The sequence below is a fragment of the Monodelphis domestica genome, chromosome 2, assembly GCF_027887165.1.
Source record: "Monodelphis domestica isolate mMonDom1 chromosome 2, mMonDom1.pri, whole genome shotgun sequence".
NCBI lineage: Eukaryota > Metazoa > Chordata > Mammalia > Didelphimorphia > Didelphidae > Monodelphis > Monodelphis domestica.
Window position 1 is genome coordinate 74,153,850 of NC_077228.1, and position 18,316 is coordinate 74,172,165.

Below are 18,316 nucleotides of genomic sequence, written 5' to 3' on the forward strand. Positions count from 1 at the left end.
TATAGAGTATATCTGTAAGTCATTTACCTAAAGGTGATAATAGCTCATAAAAGGAGAGGAGATCACCAAGGAAGAAATGTAGAGACAAAAGAAAAGAAGTCCCAAGACAGTCCTGAGGGATACCTAGATTTAAGAGAGAAAATGAATCATGATCCAACAAATGAGACTGAGAAACCAGTCAAATAGGTAGAAAGAAAACTAAGAGAGGGCAGTATAAAAGAAGTTAAGGAAAGAAAGAATACCCAGTTTTAAAGAAAGAAGTTAACAGTATCCAAAGCTGCAACAAAAAAAAAAGGCAAGGATGCACTTAAGAGATCACTAGCGACTTTGAAGAAACCATTACTGAGCAGTGTATAGTCAGAAGCCAGATTGCAAGGGGCTAGGGACAGAGATGCTTAAGCAATATAGACACCCAAATGTATCCTAGATGGGTTTTTCTGTTCTTGTTTTAAGAGCATGTTAGGATGGTGACATATGTTTGGGATGCTTGATATTATTCACACGAGTCATTTCAATGAATATTTATTTTTGAAATACAAGAAATCAAAAATCCATTGTACAATACAAGTCCAAGAAAGATCAGAATTTTCCTTGTGTATAAAATGCAAGGATTGGATGAAGCCATCTCTAAGGTCCTGTTCATCTCTCTAACTCTCCTGTCTTCCATCTTGCCTTTCCTTAACCTGTAGGATCCACGGTGCAATAGCATCATTGGGTGGCAGTGCACCTGAATTGCAAGGGCAGCTTTTTGTTTTGTATTTGTGTTATGTTTTGCCTTTAAAGAGTTAATAAACCCCACCTTTAGGACTAACTATAAAATTAAGATCTAAAAGTGGAAGCTTTATGACAATAGTTTTTTAGGGCATTTAGTCAGCCCTATTAAAATCATTTCCATCTCCATTTCAGTAGAGTTGAAAAAACTGAAGGACCAGCCCTGTCAGGATAAGACCACTTACCTACACTTTTTCCTTTGCAAAGATCAGAGACGAGAAACAAGCATTTATTATAAAATTATGTGAATTTAATCTCTTTTTTCCAGCAGAATCAATATTACATCTAAATACAAAAGATTGTACATAATACTTTACACTTTATTTATGACATACCCCAACCTGTTTCTATAACTCATTATATATATATTATATATGTATATATATATATATATAATTGCTATTATAGAACAATAGAAACACAAACATGTTTTTGGTAAGGTACCACCACAAGGAAATACAGATAGTAGGCGTTGCCTCTAAGAGAGAGGACAGGAAGTCACTGCTAAATGATCTCTATGAGAGCCATGTTAGTTTTGGTTTCAAGTGGGAAATGGAGGGACTCTTGGATATTCCCATCTTCTCCCAATGGCTCTCTGGATTCAAAATGTCTTAAGAAAGGAAGGAGAGAGGGATTGAGGTATCAAATGGAAGGGAACAGCTATGGGTACGTCCTCTCTTCATGAGAAAATCGACTTAAAAAATATGTTCCCACCATCTATCTACTGATTTTCTAACCAGTGGTATTATTTGGCGACTGTGGTCACTGTGACCCACCGTGCCTATAATAACCTAAGCACTAGACTATGAATAAACAGGCTGAGTAAAGAGAAATAGAAGCATTTTAAGACTACATACCCTGTTTTCAAAAAAGTTCCCATCAATTCAATGAGAATTTATGAATTACCGCCTTTGTGCTAGGCTTGAGGGATAGAAGTCCTTAGCATAGTACCTGGTACTTAATAGTAGGCACTTAATAAATGTTTCTGAAATAAGTCATTCCTGTTCCCTGTAATACTTATCGGGAAAGGAAATAGGAAGATTGGAAAACAGGGGATAAAAGGAGGTTTGTAGCAGGGTATGGAGGAGAGAGAGAGGGGAGAGAGGAAACACTGCTTGGTGAAGCAGGGGAGGGAGATGCCCCCAGCTGAGAGTAAACCGTAGGGGTCCAAAGAGGTCTGTTTGTCTTTGAATGACTGAAACTGAAGTTCAGTTCCCTCTATGACCAGAAAAGATAGTCCACTTATCTGACCGTGTATTCAAATAATATAATGTTTAATAACTAGTTGGGATTGGAGTTTTTTCACAGTTTCAGACCTGAGGCCAGGCCCTAGAGGCTGGCAGAGAGTTTGTCCCACTCCCTTCTACTCTCATTGTTCTAATTCAGAATCTTAGCAGTAGACAGAAAGCAAACAAGAACAATTCTAACCTTCAGAAGCCTGTGTCTTCGGGCTGAACCAAGAAGAGCATGCCACTCCAGACTGGGCTGAACAAGCTCCTCTCTCCTCCAATACCTGGAAGCAAGACCACCCCCGCAGGAAGGAAGTGCTAGTCCAAGACCCAACTGCCACACCCTGCAGGAAGGAAGTGCTAGTCACAAGACCCAACTGCCACTCCCAGTTGGGCCCTTCCCCCACAAACTGTCAGTCTTGTTTCCTTTCTACACCCCAAAAGGGCTTACATTCTATACCAGAGGGTTAAAAAGACTGATGGATTTAGAAACAGGGGGATCTGGGTTCAAATCTAGATTCTGCCACTTACTATCTTCGTGATTTGTGACAAGTCACTACATCTCTCCAGGCCTCAGTTTCCTCACCTGTAAACTGAGAGGTTGGACTAAATGACTGCTGAGGTCCCTTCTAGCTATTGATCCATGATTATTTGATCTGGGAATCTCTTCCTATGAATACAAATACAGATAATTCAATGTAATTTGCAGAGGAAGCAGTCATTAGGAGGTAAAAAAAAAAAAAGAAAATGGTGCTAATCCCATTAAGTTAGCTAAACAAATGAAATAATCAACTGGAAAGCTTTCCAAAGTTTTATAATGGGAAAAACAACTATTTGTTTCATTCTCCTGTAGGACAATGAGGCCATTGCCACATGAAAATATCTAAAGAACAATATATAATTGCCAAAACTAAGAAATTACTATTGACCTTGGAGAAATGACATAAGAAGCTGGGACCATGATAAAATCCCCAAGCAGTGAAGGCCAGGGAAATTTTTAAAAATGAAATATTTTAAAGGCTTCCACATGAAGCCTTTATCTTACATTATTGGCATATACCTGATCTTAACTTATATTGGGATATTTTTAGGAAGGGGGTGGCAGTGTTCTGGAATCGAGAAGACAAACTCCCTGCATAAAAATCCCATACAGCAAAGTAGATCAGTATTTCACCTACCACCTGCAGTGTTGGACAATTCCTTGGAGTACTAAGAGATTGGGTGACTTTCCAAGGGTCATCCAGATAGTAGATGGCAGAGACAAGACTTGAACTTATGGCTTCCTGACTCAAAGACTGTCTCTTTAACTACATAACATCTTAAAAATTTAGTCTTGGTGTCTGCCCTTTGATCCAGTCATACCACTGCTGAGTTTATACCCCAAAGGAATCGTAAGGAAAAAGACTTGTGCAAAAATATTTATAGTTGTACTTTTTGTGGTGGCAAAAAATAAGAAAATGAGAAGATACCCTTTGATTGATGAATGGCTGAACAAATTGTGGTATCTGTTACACTATTGTGCTCAAAGGAATAATGAAATGGAGGAATTCCATGTGAACTGGAACAACCTCTAGGAATTGATGCAGAGTGAGAGGAGCAGAACCAGGACAACATTATAAACAGAGACTGATACACTGAGGCACAATCAAATATAATGGACGTTTCTACTAGCAGCAATGCAATGATCCAGGACAATTCTGAGGGATTTATGAGAAAGAATGTTATCCACATTCAGAGGAAGAACTGTGGGAGTAGAAACACAGAAGAAAAACAATTGCTTGATCACATGGTTCAATGGGAATGTGATTGGGGATGTAGACTCTAAACAATAACCCTAGTGCAAATAATAATAATATGGAAATAGGTCTTGATTAATGGCACATGTAAAAGCCAATGGAATTGTGCATTGGCTATGGGAGGGAGTGGGAGGTGGAGAGGAAAAGAACATGGTTCAGGTAACAATGGAAAAAATATTCTAAATTAATTAATTAAATAAATAGACAACAACAACCAAAAAAATGAATTTCATCTTGGAACTTAAGTATAGATAAAAAGTTATTCAATAGCAAATCCATCTTTCTCCCCTATGGTTAATTTCCTAACTCCACCAAGTGTAAATGATTCTAGCAAATGGTTCTGTGTATCCTTGGTTTCCTGAGACAGACATAACCATCACAGAGAGATTTCAGGGCACTTTTCTGCTCACTAAGAATATGTTTTTAAACCAAGGGTTTCCTACACACACATCCCCTTTGAAGCAATACCCTTCTATTTGTTTGAAGCAGTTCAACAAATAATGATCCAGGCCACAATCCCGGCCTTCCAGTGTCTTTGTGGAGATAATGATCTGGTAATAAGGACCCCCATAGCTTCCCAAGAGGGCAAATAAAGACATTGGGGCTGGGAGGTTAAGAAAATATGCCAGATATAAAGACAGAACCATTATCTTGTGTTCCAGCCATGGGGGAGAAAAACTAAAGTCCAGAAAAGATGTGCTAAGTTATTCCTGTCATTGCTGAGTTGGATAGCGCCGCTGAGCTAGGCGATTTGGCCGATTCACACTTGTGGTTACGGAGAGCTAGAAGGGAAGGAACAGATGGTAGATGAGAGGATAGCTGAACCAAGAATGGTACTGTTTGACTAACTGATTGATTGATTGACTGATTGGTCCAGGCGAGCAGAGAATGGCTCTCTCAGAGGGTCTTGTGAGCTACATCTGTCTTTCCCCCACTCCCCTCTGAGCCTCTTATTTGGTACTCCATACACACTCTAGTGTTTGAATTGGGAGAAGAAATTGAGTTATCACAGAGGATCGTGGTAATGAAAATATGCATCCTCTCCAATCCCCGCACACCCTGCCAAGTATTACAAGATATTTTCTGTAATGTGAGGCATCACGAGCCTGCCTTGTGATGGCTTAGCTCAATGGCCACTTCTTCTTTGAAATGTGTCTTTGTACACATGCCCCCAATTACTAGGGTTCTCCTCTTCTCCCTTTACCTTGTGATTACTCGTCTAGGCACAGATTGCCCCAACAGTGGAATGTAAGATCTTTGAGATCAGGGGCTGTTCCATTGTTTTCTATTCTTAAGCCATGCACATAGTAGGCGCTCAATATGCCTGCCAATCCATTAGTCATTATGCCCTGACTATGTGCCAGCCACTTTGATGAGAGCTGGGGATACAATGAAAGACAACACAGCCCTTTTCCTCAAAGAGCCCTTTTTTTGAATGGAGTTCAATCCAGTTGAAAACCTGACAATTTAATTTCTACCCAGACACAAAATGACTGTTGCTGGCAGCAATGGTGAGGTCTCTCACTGCTCCCTTTTTGAGTGCAATGCCAAGGGAGGGTCCCCTTACCTGAGGCACCTGAGAAGGATTGTAAAGAGGAACGGCATTTCCTAAGGTGGGAGGAGGAGGTAGACGACTGGGATTGAAATGAAGCTCGTGAGGGGCAGCCTGGAATAAAAGGGGATAAGAGAAACAGATGCCTAGTTGTTGTTTTGTTTTTTTCCAGACCAAAGAAAAGGGACTCTTGTATGTTACATCTGATCAACTGAGTTCATAATAAGGGCTTTAATAGAATCTAAGAAATTCTACCCTAATAGAAACAGTGAAAGCATAGTTGGCCAATTCTGTGTGATTCTTGAGAAATCCGTGTGTAATCCTTGAATCAAATATAAAGAGAAGTAAGATTGTCATTACTGTACAAATGACTTTAGTGTAATACAAACTATCATACTATCGCTGTCTTGATTATAATATATTATGATGAAATGTGTTAATATGACATATTGCATTAATATAAATAATAATAATAATAACTAATATTTATATAGCACTTTAAGATGTGGAAGCACTTTAAATATGGTCCTCATTTTATCCTCACAACAATCCTGTGGAGTACTATTATCCCTAATTTACAAATGAGGAAACTGAGACTGAGAAAGGCTGTGATTTGCCTACAGCACAAAGCTAGATGTCTATTTAGAAGTGATTGTTATTGTCCTTTGAAAGCACTATCCTCAGATATGACAGTACAGAGAGAAATAAGATTGGTCTAACCAACCTAAAATAGAGAAAATGTTTTCAGAGGATGACAATGAAATCTGTAGTAAATAACCCCATCAACACTTGACTATAGCCCTAGTCAGTGAAACAGTTAATTTCCTAACCTTGCGTAAACTGTCCATTCCTGGATTTAACATGAGCATCATATATATTAGGGTCTACAGTGGAGCAAGGGGATGTTTTCATCTCCCAGTAAAGGTTCTATGTCTTGGGACCAAGAGGCATGTTTCCTTTACTCAAAGGAATTTGAGTAAATCAGCGTTCCATGAATCCATCATTTGTAGGAAGAGGTAGAAACCTTGAAGGCAAAACCTGCCCCCAAAACTAAATGGATCTCATAGTCAGGGCAGCGATTGGATTAATTTCCCCTTAGGCACTCACCTCCATCCCAGGCAGATTTTTATTAGTCATGGATCCTCTTCTTTCACTCTCACCTAGAAAGCAGGAAATCATGAAAATCCACCCCTAGCCCAGGCTCAGGGACTCCCCATTCCTGGAAATCCCTCACGTAACAGGGTTGTGCCAGCCTACATGGAATCACAGTGACCTCTGGTCTGGCCACATCCAAGAGACTAGGAAGGTCACGAAAGGTATTGTAAAGGACAGGACCACCACCAGCTTTGGGTCAGTGCCCAGCATCGAGTAGCCTTTTCTCTTGGTGGATTCTACGCTTAAGACTTCAGGCCACTTATGGCACAGTCATCACAATGAAGCATAAGACTTGTCACAGGGACAAATATGACACAGGGAAACACAAATAAAAATACACAAGGAGTGCTGACCAGGTAATCAGAGTCCACAGAGCTGTAATGTTCTGCCATAAAGAGCTCCCTCCTGTCTCCCTTGCTCTCCCTCCTTCCCATTCACACAGTTCTGCAATCACAGTATAATGACCAGCTTAGCAACACTAGCTCCTAAGCCTGAGCCATGGCAACTTTTATTTATTGACTACCATCGTGGGAAAGAAGCTGGTGCTCTCATTAAAAGGCTATTGACAGCATCTGCCACCTAGGAAAGCCCCACACACTCACAGCATTACTCTCCTGATTCCACAAATGTGGTAATCAATCGATAAATAAATATTTACAAAATATGCCAGGCACTATGCTGGGGATTCAAAGACGAAGATAAGTGAAATCATCCCTGCCCTCGAGAAACTTACATTCTAATCAAGGGGAAAGCATAGATACATAAAAATATATGAGGAATATATACAAAACGAAACCAGTAGAATTGCTTGTCAGATTTGAGAGGGGGAAGGAAGAAAAGAGGGAGAGAACATGAATTGTGTAATCATGGAAAATATTCTAAATTTTTTTAATTTGAAAAAAAAAGAATAAATACAAAATGAATGGAAAGCAGTGGGGGGAGTGCTCTAACAATTGGAAGGAGCAGGAAAGGCTTCATGAAGAAGTTGGTACTAAATACCATCGTAAAATCATATTTACCTAGACTTCTAGAGAAAGTGTTGACATCTGGCTGAGACAGAAAAAATGGATTCGATGGTCCAGAGGGGGTTGTGTTAGCCAAGGGAGCCTGAGCTTCAGTGGATGACTCCTAGAAATGGAAAAATGTTGATTAAAATGTTTCTTAAGAAAAAAACAAAACATGGAGACAGCTAGTTAGCTCAGTGGATATAGAGCTGGACCAAGAGATGAGAGGTTCTGGGCTCAAATTTGGCCTTGGATACTTTCTAGCTGTGTGACCCTGGGCAAGTCACTTAACCCCAATTGCCCAACCTTTAATGCTCTTCTGCCTAACTTAGTATCCATTGCTAAGACAGATAGTAAGAGGTTTTTTTTTTTAAGGAAAAAAAAAGAAAAAAGAAGTCAATTCTATCTCAAATATAATAACTAGATTACCATGAAACCTTCAAAACTGACCATGTTAGCTTTAGCTTCTTGCCCTTCTAATCCATCCTCCATCCTGCTACCAGATTCATCTTCTAAATAAACTGCTTTCATTTTACTCCATTTATCAAAACTTATAGTAATTACTAGCTGGTCTACCATGTCAAAACACCTATGCCAGGATTTGAAAGGTTTCCATAGCAACAGAATGGCATAATGTAAAGACCACTTGATTTAGTCATGGAGCATCTTAAGAGACCTGAGTTCAAATATAGTCTCATACACTTACTGTCTGTGTTAACCGCATTGTGCCTCAGTTTCCTCAACTGTAAAATGGGGATAGTTGTAAGACCTATCTCAGAGTTCTTATGAAGATCAAATGGAAATAATTCCTAGGAAGGGGTTGGTACATAGCCCTTTTTTTTTTCTTTTCCCCTTCCATAAAACTTGAGTTCAAATCCTAGTTCCAATATCTATTCCCTGTATGACCCTAGGCTAGTCACTTAGTCACTTGCCCTCAGTTGCCTTGTCCATAAAAAGGGAATTGTAAGATTTATGTTACCTACCTTAAAGAATTATGGGGATAATCTTTAAAGCCCTATGTAAATGTGATTAAACTTATAGTAGTAAATATCATTATTAACAAGTGATCTTTATTTCCTCCTAGTTCCCATTCCTGTCCAACAGAGAAAAGACAAACTAGTTGAGTTCTCTGACTGGGTGAAAGGCTGAAATGAAAGCCTTGTACCTTCACTGAATGATTACCTCAGAGTCAGGGCTGTCAGAGGAGTCCTCTTCCACAGAAGGCTCCACATTCTTAGCAGGCTTTGATCGAAACCAACCAAACCATCCAAATCCAGAGCCCTGAGAACAAGGAGAGAAACACATTACCCACTGAGTTGTTCCTTTCACCAATCCCATACACTGTGATAACAACCTTTGATCAAGAAGCAAAGAATGTCCATCCCTGTTGCACCACTTGGAAGAGAACTGAAGAGGGGACAGAGCTTTGACCTCACCTTGAGACAGGGTAGGAGAAACAGATGGCTTTGGGAAGAGAAGTTCTTACACCCATCCCAGGTGAGCAGAGAAAATGAAAGTGACAGCCATATGATTTAGGTTTCTGCTTTTTTCCCTGGAGCAAAGAGGAAGACACTTCACAGAACCACTGGGCCAGAGAAAAAGGAACAGGTTCTTCTTGGAACATTTATGTCCTCTTCCCATTAAGGTGAAGTACAAGAGAAAGAAATTACAGCTCTTCCTCAAATCGATATTTTCACTTCCCCTATTTTCTCTGCAGAAGATGGTAGTGAAGTCAAAGGATATGGGACAGAATTAAGGCAAAAAATGCTGGGTCCAGCAACCAAGAGGGTTGTGGGCCTCAAGCTTAGCAGTATAAGGAGTGCTGGAGTTGGAATCAGGAGCATTGGCTTGAGCCAAGTCTCTACCACGTAAAAGCTATCTGACTTTTGGCAAGTCACTTAATCTCTCTGTTTCCTCTACTCTAAAATGGGCACAAGAATATGAACTCTCAGGGTAGTCATGAGAATAGAGCTTTATTTTTATTTTTTTATTAATTAATTATTATTAGAATAGATAACATACAATGCTTTAAGGTATTCAAAGCACTCTATATATTATCTCATTTAAACCTCACAACTGCTCTGAGAGATAGGATTTTTATTATTTTTTATTTATTTTTTATTATTTTATTATTATTATTTTATAGATAAGTAAAATGAACCAGCAGGAGGTTAAGTGACTTGTCAAGGGTGAGACACCTAGTGTGTCTGAGCCAGAACATGAATTCAGATTTCCCTAATTCCAAGACCAATGTTCTGGACAATAACATATTTTATTGGGGCTCAGAGATAAATTAAAATCCCCAAACTACATAGTAATACAGAGGATATGTAACAAGAGGATAGCCCCTTCCACCTTTTCATCCTTTCCAGATTCCTTCTTGCCCTTTTCATTATCTTCAGCAGCTTTCTTTTCATCATCATCTGAAGAGTCTTCTTTTTCTTCATCCAAAGAAATGGTGGAACTCTCCGAAATACCTCGTACCCTAGGAGTTACCGAGGCCTGAAACAAGAGTGGTAATGTCCAGTAATTTAGAAGGCTGGCTCTAAGGAATGGAAGCAAAGAGCCACTAAAGCCATGCTATAGAAATGGAAAGTCCAAAACATCCCCCACCCAGTCTAGAAAAGCCAAGAAACATCCTTCCACTCCAGCCATGCAGAGGCTTAATCAGCTAATGGCATAGAGATATCACAAATGGAAGATTATATTAGATAAAGATCAACTGTGTACAGTTTTGCAGAGAATAAAGCTGTGAGTTCCTGCCTGTGCAAGAGGAGAAAGTGGTCCTAGGCCCTACTGCAAGGATCAGGTTAAGACCTTTGCTTACAACCACTCAAGAAAGCATGTTCTACTTTTTCTTATAGCAAAAAGAAAAGCACAGCAAATAACAGGATACCAAGTCCAAGCAAAGCTAACTTGGATTGGGTGATCTCGCTCTCCTTCCTAGCCTGATCACTTTGTAGAGATTGGCAGGGCTAAGAATAAACAGCAATTTTCTGGGCTCAATAACCTAAAAAATTTGCAACCATGGATAGAGGAAGAAATCAAAGAGAAAGGTCAGCTGCTGGAAGAGTACTGCTGGTAGTAAGCAAATGTAGCCAAGCACGCAGATCATAACCAAAAATTTCTATTAGGTAAACAGTTCAACTTGACTTAAGCATCCTCTCACCAGAAGTTTGGAAATTACCTTTTGAATCTCAGGGTACTGGTATTGGTATGATTTGGGGGATTCTGGGATATCCTCTGCGACATAAAAACAAAATAATATAGTTTAGACATTTACCTCCATTACTTCTTGATAAGACCCACAAAGCCACTGGCATCAAGGACAGGTTCAACAGGGTTACTCAACTCAAAGACCATTTCAAAGGATTCCTAGCATTCCAAATACAGTTCTTAAACTCAAGTCCAACCATGCCAGGAGGATTTAGCCCAACTTCTCCCTGCCCACTGGACCCAAGGTCATGCATGAAGTTCAGTGGAACCTTAAACTGAACTTTTGTATGTAACAAAAATGGTTCCTCATCCCATTCTCTCTAAGTTGATCCCCACCTCCATTTTGAACAACAGAAAAAGTTGGAGATGCTCATTTTCACCTGTCTCTTCTCTTCCATTTACAGCTCTTTGCTGGCCACCTTGTCTGAGCATCAGACTGGCTATAGAAGAACTTAGAACAAAATTGGGAAAAATTGCCTAGATGGTGTTTCTTCCACCTTCTGTGTAAGTAGATGACCTACAGAAAGGAGTCTTACCTTACATGAGAGTGAGGTTAAAAAAAAAAACCAAGATAATATTTCTCTTCACAGGCTACAGCATTACTCCAAAAAGTCTCATCATCTAAGAGGTTTGTCTTCCCTCCCACCTTCCCCAGTCAATTCTCCCCCTTCCAGCTGAGTTATAGAACTTAAAATAGTTATGTCATCCCTAAAGGGCATGATACCCAAGGAGAAGTCATTCCACTTGTGGCAGTCAGCATCTTTGTCAATTCTGGCTCCCCTCTTTACTTAATACCCTCATTGTCTTCCTTTTCCCCTAAAACCTTTTGGTACTGAAAGCTCTTTAGTACAGATACACTTACCAGGGGGAGGGGGTGCCTGCTGATCTTCCTCTGGCTGCAGTTTTACAGAAGACACTGTCATTGTCATCTCTGGACTGGCATAAAGAGGCACTGATGTGCCTGGATGCCCTGGTCCTTCCCCAGAAGGATTCAGGACTGACTGGAAGGGAAGGGGCTGCTGCATATTTGTCTGACTCGGATTTGTTCCTTCTGGTGGAAGCTGTGTGAATGAGGGGTATCTGAGGGGTTCTGAGTAGCCCTGACCCTGATAGGGATCTTGGTAGAAAGAGTTTTCTGAGAACAAAAAGAAAAAAAGGAATTTTCTGAGAACAGAAAGAAAAGAAGAAAAAAATCTACTCAGAGGTGGATTTTGATTAAACTCATATAAAATTATTCATTCTCATGTCTTTATCAGGAAGTAGTGATAGATATAGCATCACAATGATGTTGATATTATTTTTATTATTAATATCCTGCATTTAAGATCAAGGGATTTAAAACTATAAGCAATCTCTTAAATCATCTAGTCTAGTCCTCGACGGTTTTACTGATGAAGAAATTAAAGCCCATAAAAATTAAATGACTTGCCCAAAGTCACACAAATAACTAATAACAGTCAGGATTAAAATTCAGGCCCTCTGACCCCAGATCTAGTGCTTTTTCATTACAGCACTGTTTACTAAAATTGTCAATTTGCTTTCAGCTACATTTTCTCATTTGATGATGAGTGGGAACTAAAGCTCTACCCCCCTGAAGATTATTCTTAGGGATTCATCACTTCAACCTTGGAAACACAACCACTGAAAATCTCAAGTCCAACATCTGAAATTAATAGATGGATTTCCTTTTTTTCTAAATAGAATGTGGCCAAGTCTCCTTCAGGCAAGACATCCAAGAATATGAGCTCACAAAGATACCTGAAATCTGAGGATAAACCAAACTCACTATTTTGAATTTTTATTAATTCTGCTAATAAGCTATATTGAAAAAAAATGTAAGAAGTTTCCATTCTTTTGATTTCCCTTGCCCATCTTCTGATGAAGGGCTAAGCAACAGGGAAATGGCCAAAAGACAAATAAAAAGTGTAAAGAAAAAAGAATGTGAATTATCAGATGTTGCCCTCTAAAAAGAACATGGACTACCACTTGACTTTGTGTGTGATCTTGGAAAAGGAACTAAGTTTCTCTAGGAATATCTATGACTACCTGTCTCTCAATGATATTTTAAACACTAATGAATGTGTTTATAAAAAGCACTTTGAAAATAACCATGCAATTCGTTTGACATATGGGATATTTAATCAGCCAATAGAAATGTGATTATCAAGCTCCATAGCTTTTGAATCAAAAAGAAAAACATTCCAAGTTGTAGGGAACAGAAGGATTGCAGACAAGAAATTCCAGGCAGAACAATCACACGGGACTATTTGTTAGCAATAGGAAAGGGAAGATGGGGTGAGTAGGGGGGAAGGAAAAGGAAGTGAAAGGAAAGAAGGGAAGGCAAGGCAAGGGAAGGCAAGGGAAAGCAAGGCAAGGGAAGGCAAAGGAAGGCAAGGGAAGGGAAAACAAGGGAAGGCAAGGGAAAGCAAGGGAAGGAAAGGCAAGGCAAGGGAAGGGAAAGCAAGGCAAGGGAAGGCAAGGGGAGAGAAGGGAAGGCAAGAGTAGGCAAGGAAGGGAAGGGAAGGGAGGGGAAGGCAAGAGTAGGCAAGGAAGGCAAGGGAAAGCAAGGCAAAGGAAGGGAAGGCAAGGGAAGGGAAGGGAAGGCAAGGGAAGGGAAAGCAAGGGAAGGAAAGGCAAAAGAAGGCAAGGGAAAGCAAGGCAAGAGAAGGCAAGGGAAGGCAAGACAAGGGAAGGGAAGGGAAGGGAAGGGAAAGCAAGGCAAGGGAAGGCAAGGGGAGAGAAGGGAAGATGAGTCAAGGGGAGGGAAGGGAAGGCAAGGCAAGGCGAGGCGAGGGAAAGCATGGCAAGGCAAGGCAAGGCAAGGAATGGCAAGGCAAGGCAAGGAATGGCAAGGCAAAGCAAGACAAGGCAAGGCAAAGCAAGACAAGACAAGGCAAGGGTACAACTGACTTAAAAGCAAAAATAAAAATAGTTTGCAATCAAAACTAACTTATCTTTCAAAGTTGGCATAATCCTATACACATACACACACATACATACACACACAAAAGAATAACCATTAGAACCATACACCCTCTAAGAAAACCAAAAAAGAGCAGAATCTTCCAAGTGAAGAGAACCGGAGAAACTTAAAAGTAAAGAGACAAAAATATTTGAAATGGGAAAATGATCATCTATTTACCTAAGGGGTTAGGAGGGAAGGAGAATGGTAGGGGGAGAAGTGTAGTGCCTTAAAAGCAGGGTTAAAGGTAATAACAAAAAGAGCTCAGCTTTGAGCTTAAGTATTCAAAAAAGGAACAGAAAATAAGGGAGTAAGAGGAAATAATATTTCTTGTAATTGAGACGCCACATGTGGTTATTCAAATATAGAGATGAGACAGGGGAGAATTTCATGAACCTGACTCTTACAGGGTCAGGCAAGGGAAGCTTTGCCCAAAGAAAATGGGGGGTAAGAGTATACCTCAAACAAAACAAACTACAGTTCCAGAAGGCGAATTTCTCATTTAAGTGAGCAAGGCATAGTGATTTGGGTCTGAAAGCTGTAAGGGGAAGGAGAGGGAAGAAAAAAAGAGATTGAATTGTTCAAGCAGTATACACTGCAGGTAACTGCTTATTTCAGTTACGGGTTGTCTATTTTGTTTGTTTGGTTGGTTGGTTAGTTGGTGGGTTTTTAGAAGAAGCGATGAAAAGTGTCCCAAAAATCTCAGCGCACTTTTAAGCTTTTAAAACTAAATATTCCCTAAGACTTTTGAGACTCCCGGTATTACAACAGGATTTGATGAAGACAAAAGACAACTTAAAAATCACTCAACTAACAAGTATTTATTGTATACCTACTGCATGTCCTGAACGGATGCAAAAGACACGACATAGTCTCTACTTCCAGCCCCCAAGAAAGTACTTATTAAACTGCAAAGACCTTAATAATACAATTCAAACAATTAGAGAACACTAAAAGGCACTATATAATTGTTATATATAAATATATATTCACTTATATCTTTTGGCTGCCAATGTCATAATTCAGAAAGGGGAGTAATCTACCTGGGCCATTTTACTCAGAAAAGGCTTCTTGGGGGTGTCAGAAGTCTTGAGAGATGGATAGGAATTGAGTAAGTAAAAAGAATTCATTCTCATCAGTGTAAGAGTTAAAATAAAAAGGTTGGACTAAATATATAAAAATGTAGTCACCAAAATTATTACTCGTCTGTAAATTTCTATCACCCTGCCTCTCATTTATTTTCTATCATATGTCATTATATCATTTTGTTTTAGGTTAGATTAGATTAAGCAAATCAGCCCCACTAGTTAATTTTACACATATAACTTTTGGTACAGATACCTGCTGTTGTCTGTCTGGCTTTTAAAATATCTGTGTAAATGAAATCAGGATCACCAAGGTCTTCTTCTGCCTTTTTCACATACTTGAAAAATAACACACACAAAAAAAAATTCAGAAGGGAGAATAAAATGGAAAAAATTAAACATTTTACAAACTTGAAGTCAAAAGGAAGCTCATTATGATGATAGGAATTACAATGAAATTGGCAATGAAGCAGAAGCTAAATGGGTCACTGACATGTCACACCGGCCTCTGGGTGTTCGCCCATGATGCCATGTCCTTATCCTTCAATTCTTCTGCAGAGTACTGTTTATTCACTTTCCAGGAAGTGGTTGGAGACAACAGCTGCCACCCTCCCACACATGATTTGCTGGAAACTGAAATAGTATAGTTTCATTGGAGCGATATGAGATCAAAGCAACATGAGTCTATCTGGAGCTGAAAGTAGTGTCAGAAGCAATCTAGTCCAACCACTTTCATTTTACAGATGAGGAAACTGAGTCCCAAGAAAGGAGAGCAGAGTGTAAGAAGATTCAAAAAGTAAGAAGGGATCTAGTGATAAGGATTTCATATTTTATCCTGGAGGTAACAGGGAACCACTCATTTACTGAATGGCACATAAGGAGGACATGGATGATGGCATGGTCAGATCAGCATTTTAGGAAGACAGATCTGACAGATGAATCAAGGACAGACTGAAGTAGGCAGTGACAAGTCCAGGAATCCAACTAGCTATCCTATTACAATAGTGGAAGTATGGGATAATGAGGGCGGACACAGGGTAGTGTCAGGGACAGCATCAGAGCAGAAAAAGGGGCATCCATACAAGAGATATTGCAAAAGTAGACTCAACACTTGGCAATAGATTGGATATGGATGGTGAGAGAGAGTGGAAAGTAGAGGATGACACCTAGGTTATGAGCATGGATAATTTGGAGTATGGTGATGCCTTCAATAAAAACAGAGAAACTTGGAGGGAAAGACAATGAGTTCCATTTTGAACTTGTTGAGTTTGCAATATGTTGGCCAATAGGTAATTAGAGATGCCAGGCTGGAGGTCAGGAGCAAGGTTAGGACTCTGTATCCACTGAGTCAACTAGCTGTCCATGTCATAGTTTTAAAAAAACCTGAATCTAGTTACTGTCAAGAGATGAAAGGAGGGTAAGAAGAGAAGATTGAAGATAAAGAGATTATTTCTAGTCAAGCAGGGATTTCAGAGGGCGTAGTGGAAAAGGTGGAGAAAGCTCACTTGTACTCACTATCAACATTTCTTAGACCTACCCTTTGACTCCTCTCTCTCTCTCTCTCTCCCCACCCCTCCCTCTCTCTCTCTCTCTCTCTCTCTCTCTCTCTCTCTCTCTCTCTCTCTCTCTCTCTCTCTCTATGTCTCTCTGTCTGTGTCTCTCTGTTTCTGTCTCTGTCTCTCTCTTTGTCTCTCTATCTCTCTGTTTGCCTCTGTCTCTGTCTCTCTGTGTCTGTCTGTTTGTCTCTGTCTGTCTGTCTGTCTGTCTCTCTCTCTCTCTCTCTCTCTCTCACACACACACACACACACACACACACACACACACACACACACACACACACACACACTGTCCAGGACCTTTCATAATATCCAGCTCCCACACTTCATCTCCCTAGAGAAAACAAAAGGTCTCCTGCCTAGCCTTCCCCTTTGACTTTCCCACCTCACTTACCTTAAGTTCCTCTTGTCTTTCTCGAAGCTTTACCAACCATTCAGGTTCTTGATCTTTCCCTCGATGACGTCTTTCCAAGAGCAGAGGGTCTGACAGCTTCAGTTGTTCTGATAACTAGACAAGATGGGAAAGGGAGTTGGAGGAATATAGAGAGAGTAAGAGAGAAATACAGGGGAAGTGGTGGAACAGAAACAAAGGAGAGAAAATTGGAGAGAAATCCTTAACCTACTGGCAAATCAAAATCACCCAGAACAGCAATCTTTAAAGAGATAAAGAGACCACTTCAGCAGCTTTCTTCCCCCGTATCTATTAAGGAATGAGAAGAATAACAACTTTCTTTTATATACTATAGTGCTTTAATGTTTATAAGTAATTTACTTGCATTATCTCATCTGGCCAGCCACAAAGAAAAATGCCAAACATAAATTGCTATTAGCCTTAAGAATGTGGCTATCTCCAAAGCTTTGTGACTGTCCCCATCACTAAGAGCTAATCCTTCCCTTCTAATATGGAGTGGGACCCTGGCTCCTGGATCCCATCCATAGCTATTACAAGATACATTGAGTTCCAGCCAACAATCCCATTGGTTATGGAACCCTAGCACTTGGGCTTTCTCTAAGACAAACTAAAATATTAAGAGAATAACGTTTTACTCCACAATGAATGAAGCTTATTTCTTTAAAGCATTGTAACTATTTTCCATGTTTTCTACTTGTTGTTTCATATGTTTTGTGTTTTTTTTAACTGTGGGTTGATTTGTTTGTGTTTTCTTTTTAAATGTATCCCATATGTGATAAAACATTCCATACATTTAAAGTATTTTAATAAGACTTGTTTCCTGTCTTAATCACCGAAATGTGTTTCCTAAGCCCCAGTGTTTATAATTAGAGGAACACACTTGGAATTGTGTGGTTCTACTGTATTTGGAAGACACCTGAGAGGGTGGATTTCTTACATATCACATGCCTACCCCCAGGGAACACAGCAGCCTTTTTTGTGCACGGTCTCAGATTTCTCTGTGCTTATCACATCTGGGCATGCATATGTGGTCAAAGGCTTCCGTTGGCTTCACTTTCATAGCATCTTCAAAGGGGATGGAATGGAGATGCCTAAGCTGCTTCTCATTGAGTGGATCAGATAAAAACACATTCCTGGAAGCTTTGGAGCTCACCTTGATGAGTTCTGCTAATAGCACAGGGTGGCTGCTCTCTGTCTGGTTCAGGAGGGCTGAGCTGATACCTTCACAATAATGCAATGCCTGGGATGTGAGACCAAAATCTGCCAGGCGGGAAGCATAAAGCAGTTTGTATACCTGTGAAGGGGGGATGGGGGAGAAGAGAATCAATGATGGGTTAGTCCAGGAGAGAAAACAAGAGGAAGAAGACGTGTGTTGAAGACTTCTTGTACCCAGCCCCAAATGGCTTTCTTGATTAAAGATGGAAAGCTGCAGACCATTTATTGTGCAAAAAAGCGCAATTTCAAATCTAGCACGCGGTTACCACGACATGCAGAAAGCCATGGCAATCAAGTGATCTCATGTTTTCCATGATTCTGGATGCCACGAAAAATCAACTGAGATATCAAATGCTCATCATT

At 40.0% G+C, this 18,316-nt stretch overlaps 1 protein-coding gene across 7 annotated transcripts in view; it reads right to left on the reverse strand.

Moving 5' to 3' along the window:
* Positions 1-506: 506 nt before the first annotated feature.
* SEC16B (SEC16 homolog B, endoplasmic reticulum export factor) overlaps positions 507-18,316 on the reverse strand; it is a 76,100-nt gene continuing 58,290 nt past the window's right edge. For all 7 annotated transcript variants that reach the window (XM_007480842.2, XM_007480841.2, XM_056815587.1 and 4 more), the window contains 11 exons: positions 17,892-18,032; positions 16,721-16,834; positions 15,027-15,108; positions 11,586-11,858; positions 10,695-10,750; positions 9,863-10,009; positions 8,690-8,788; positions 7,523-7,631; positions 6,456-6,508; positions 5,364-5,462; positions 507-4,578 (listed from right to left, as the gene is read on the reverse strand). In XM_007480842.2, the coding sequence (XP_007480904.2) occupies positions 4,510-4,578; positions 5,364-5,462; positions 6,456-6,508; positions 7,523-7,631; positions 8,690-8,788; positions 9,863-10,009; positions 10,695-10,750; positions 11,586-11,858; positions 15,027-15,108; positions 16,721-16,834; positions 17,892-18,032 (1,242 nt within the window). In that variant the 3' untranslated portion in view covers positions 507-4,509. The remainder of the gene's footprint in view (positions 4,579-5,363; positions 5,463-6,455; positions 6,509-7,522; positions 7,632-8,689; positions 8,789-9,862; positions 10,010-10,694; positions 10,751-11,585; positions 11,859-15,026; positions 15,109-16,720; positions 16,835-17,891; positions 18,033-18,316) is intronic.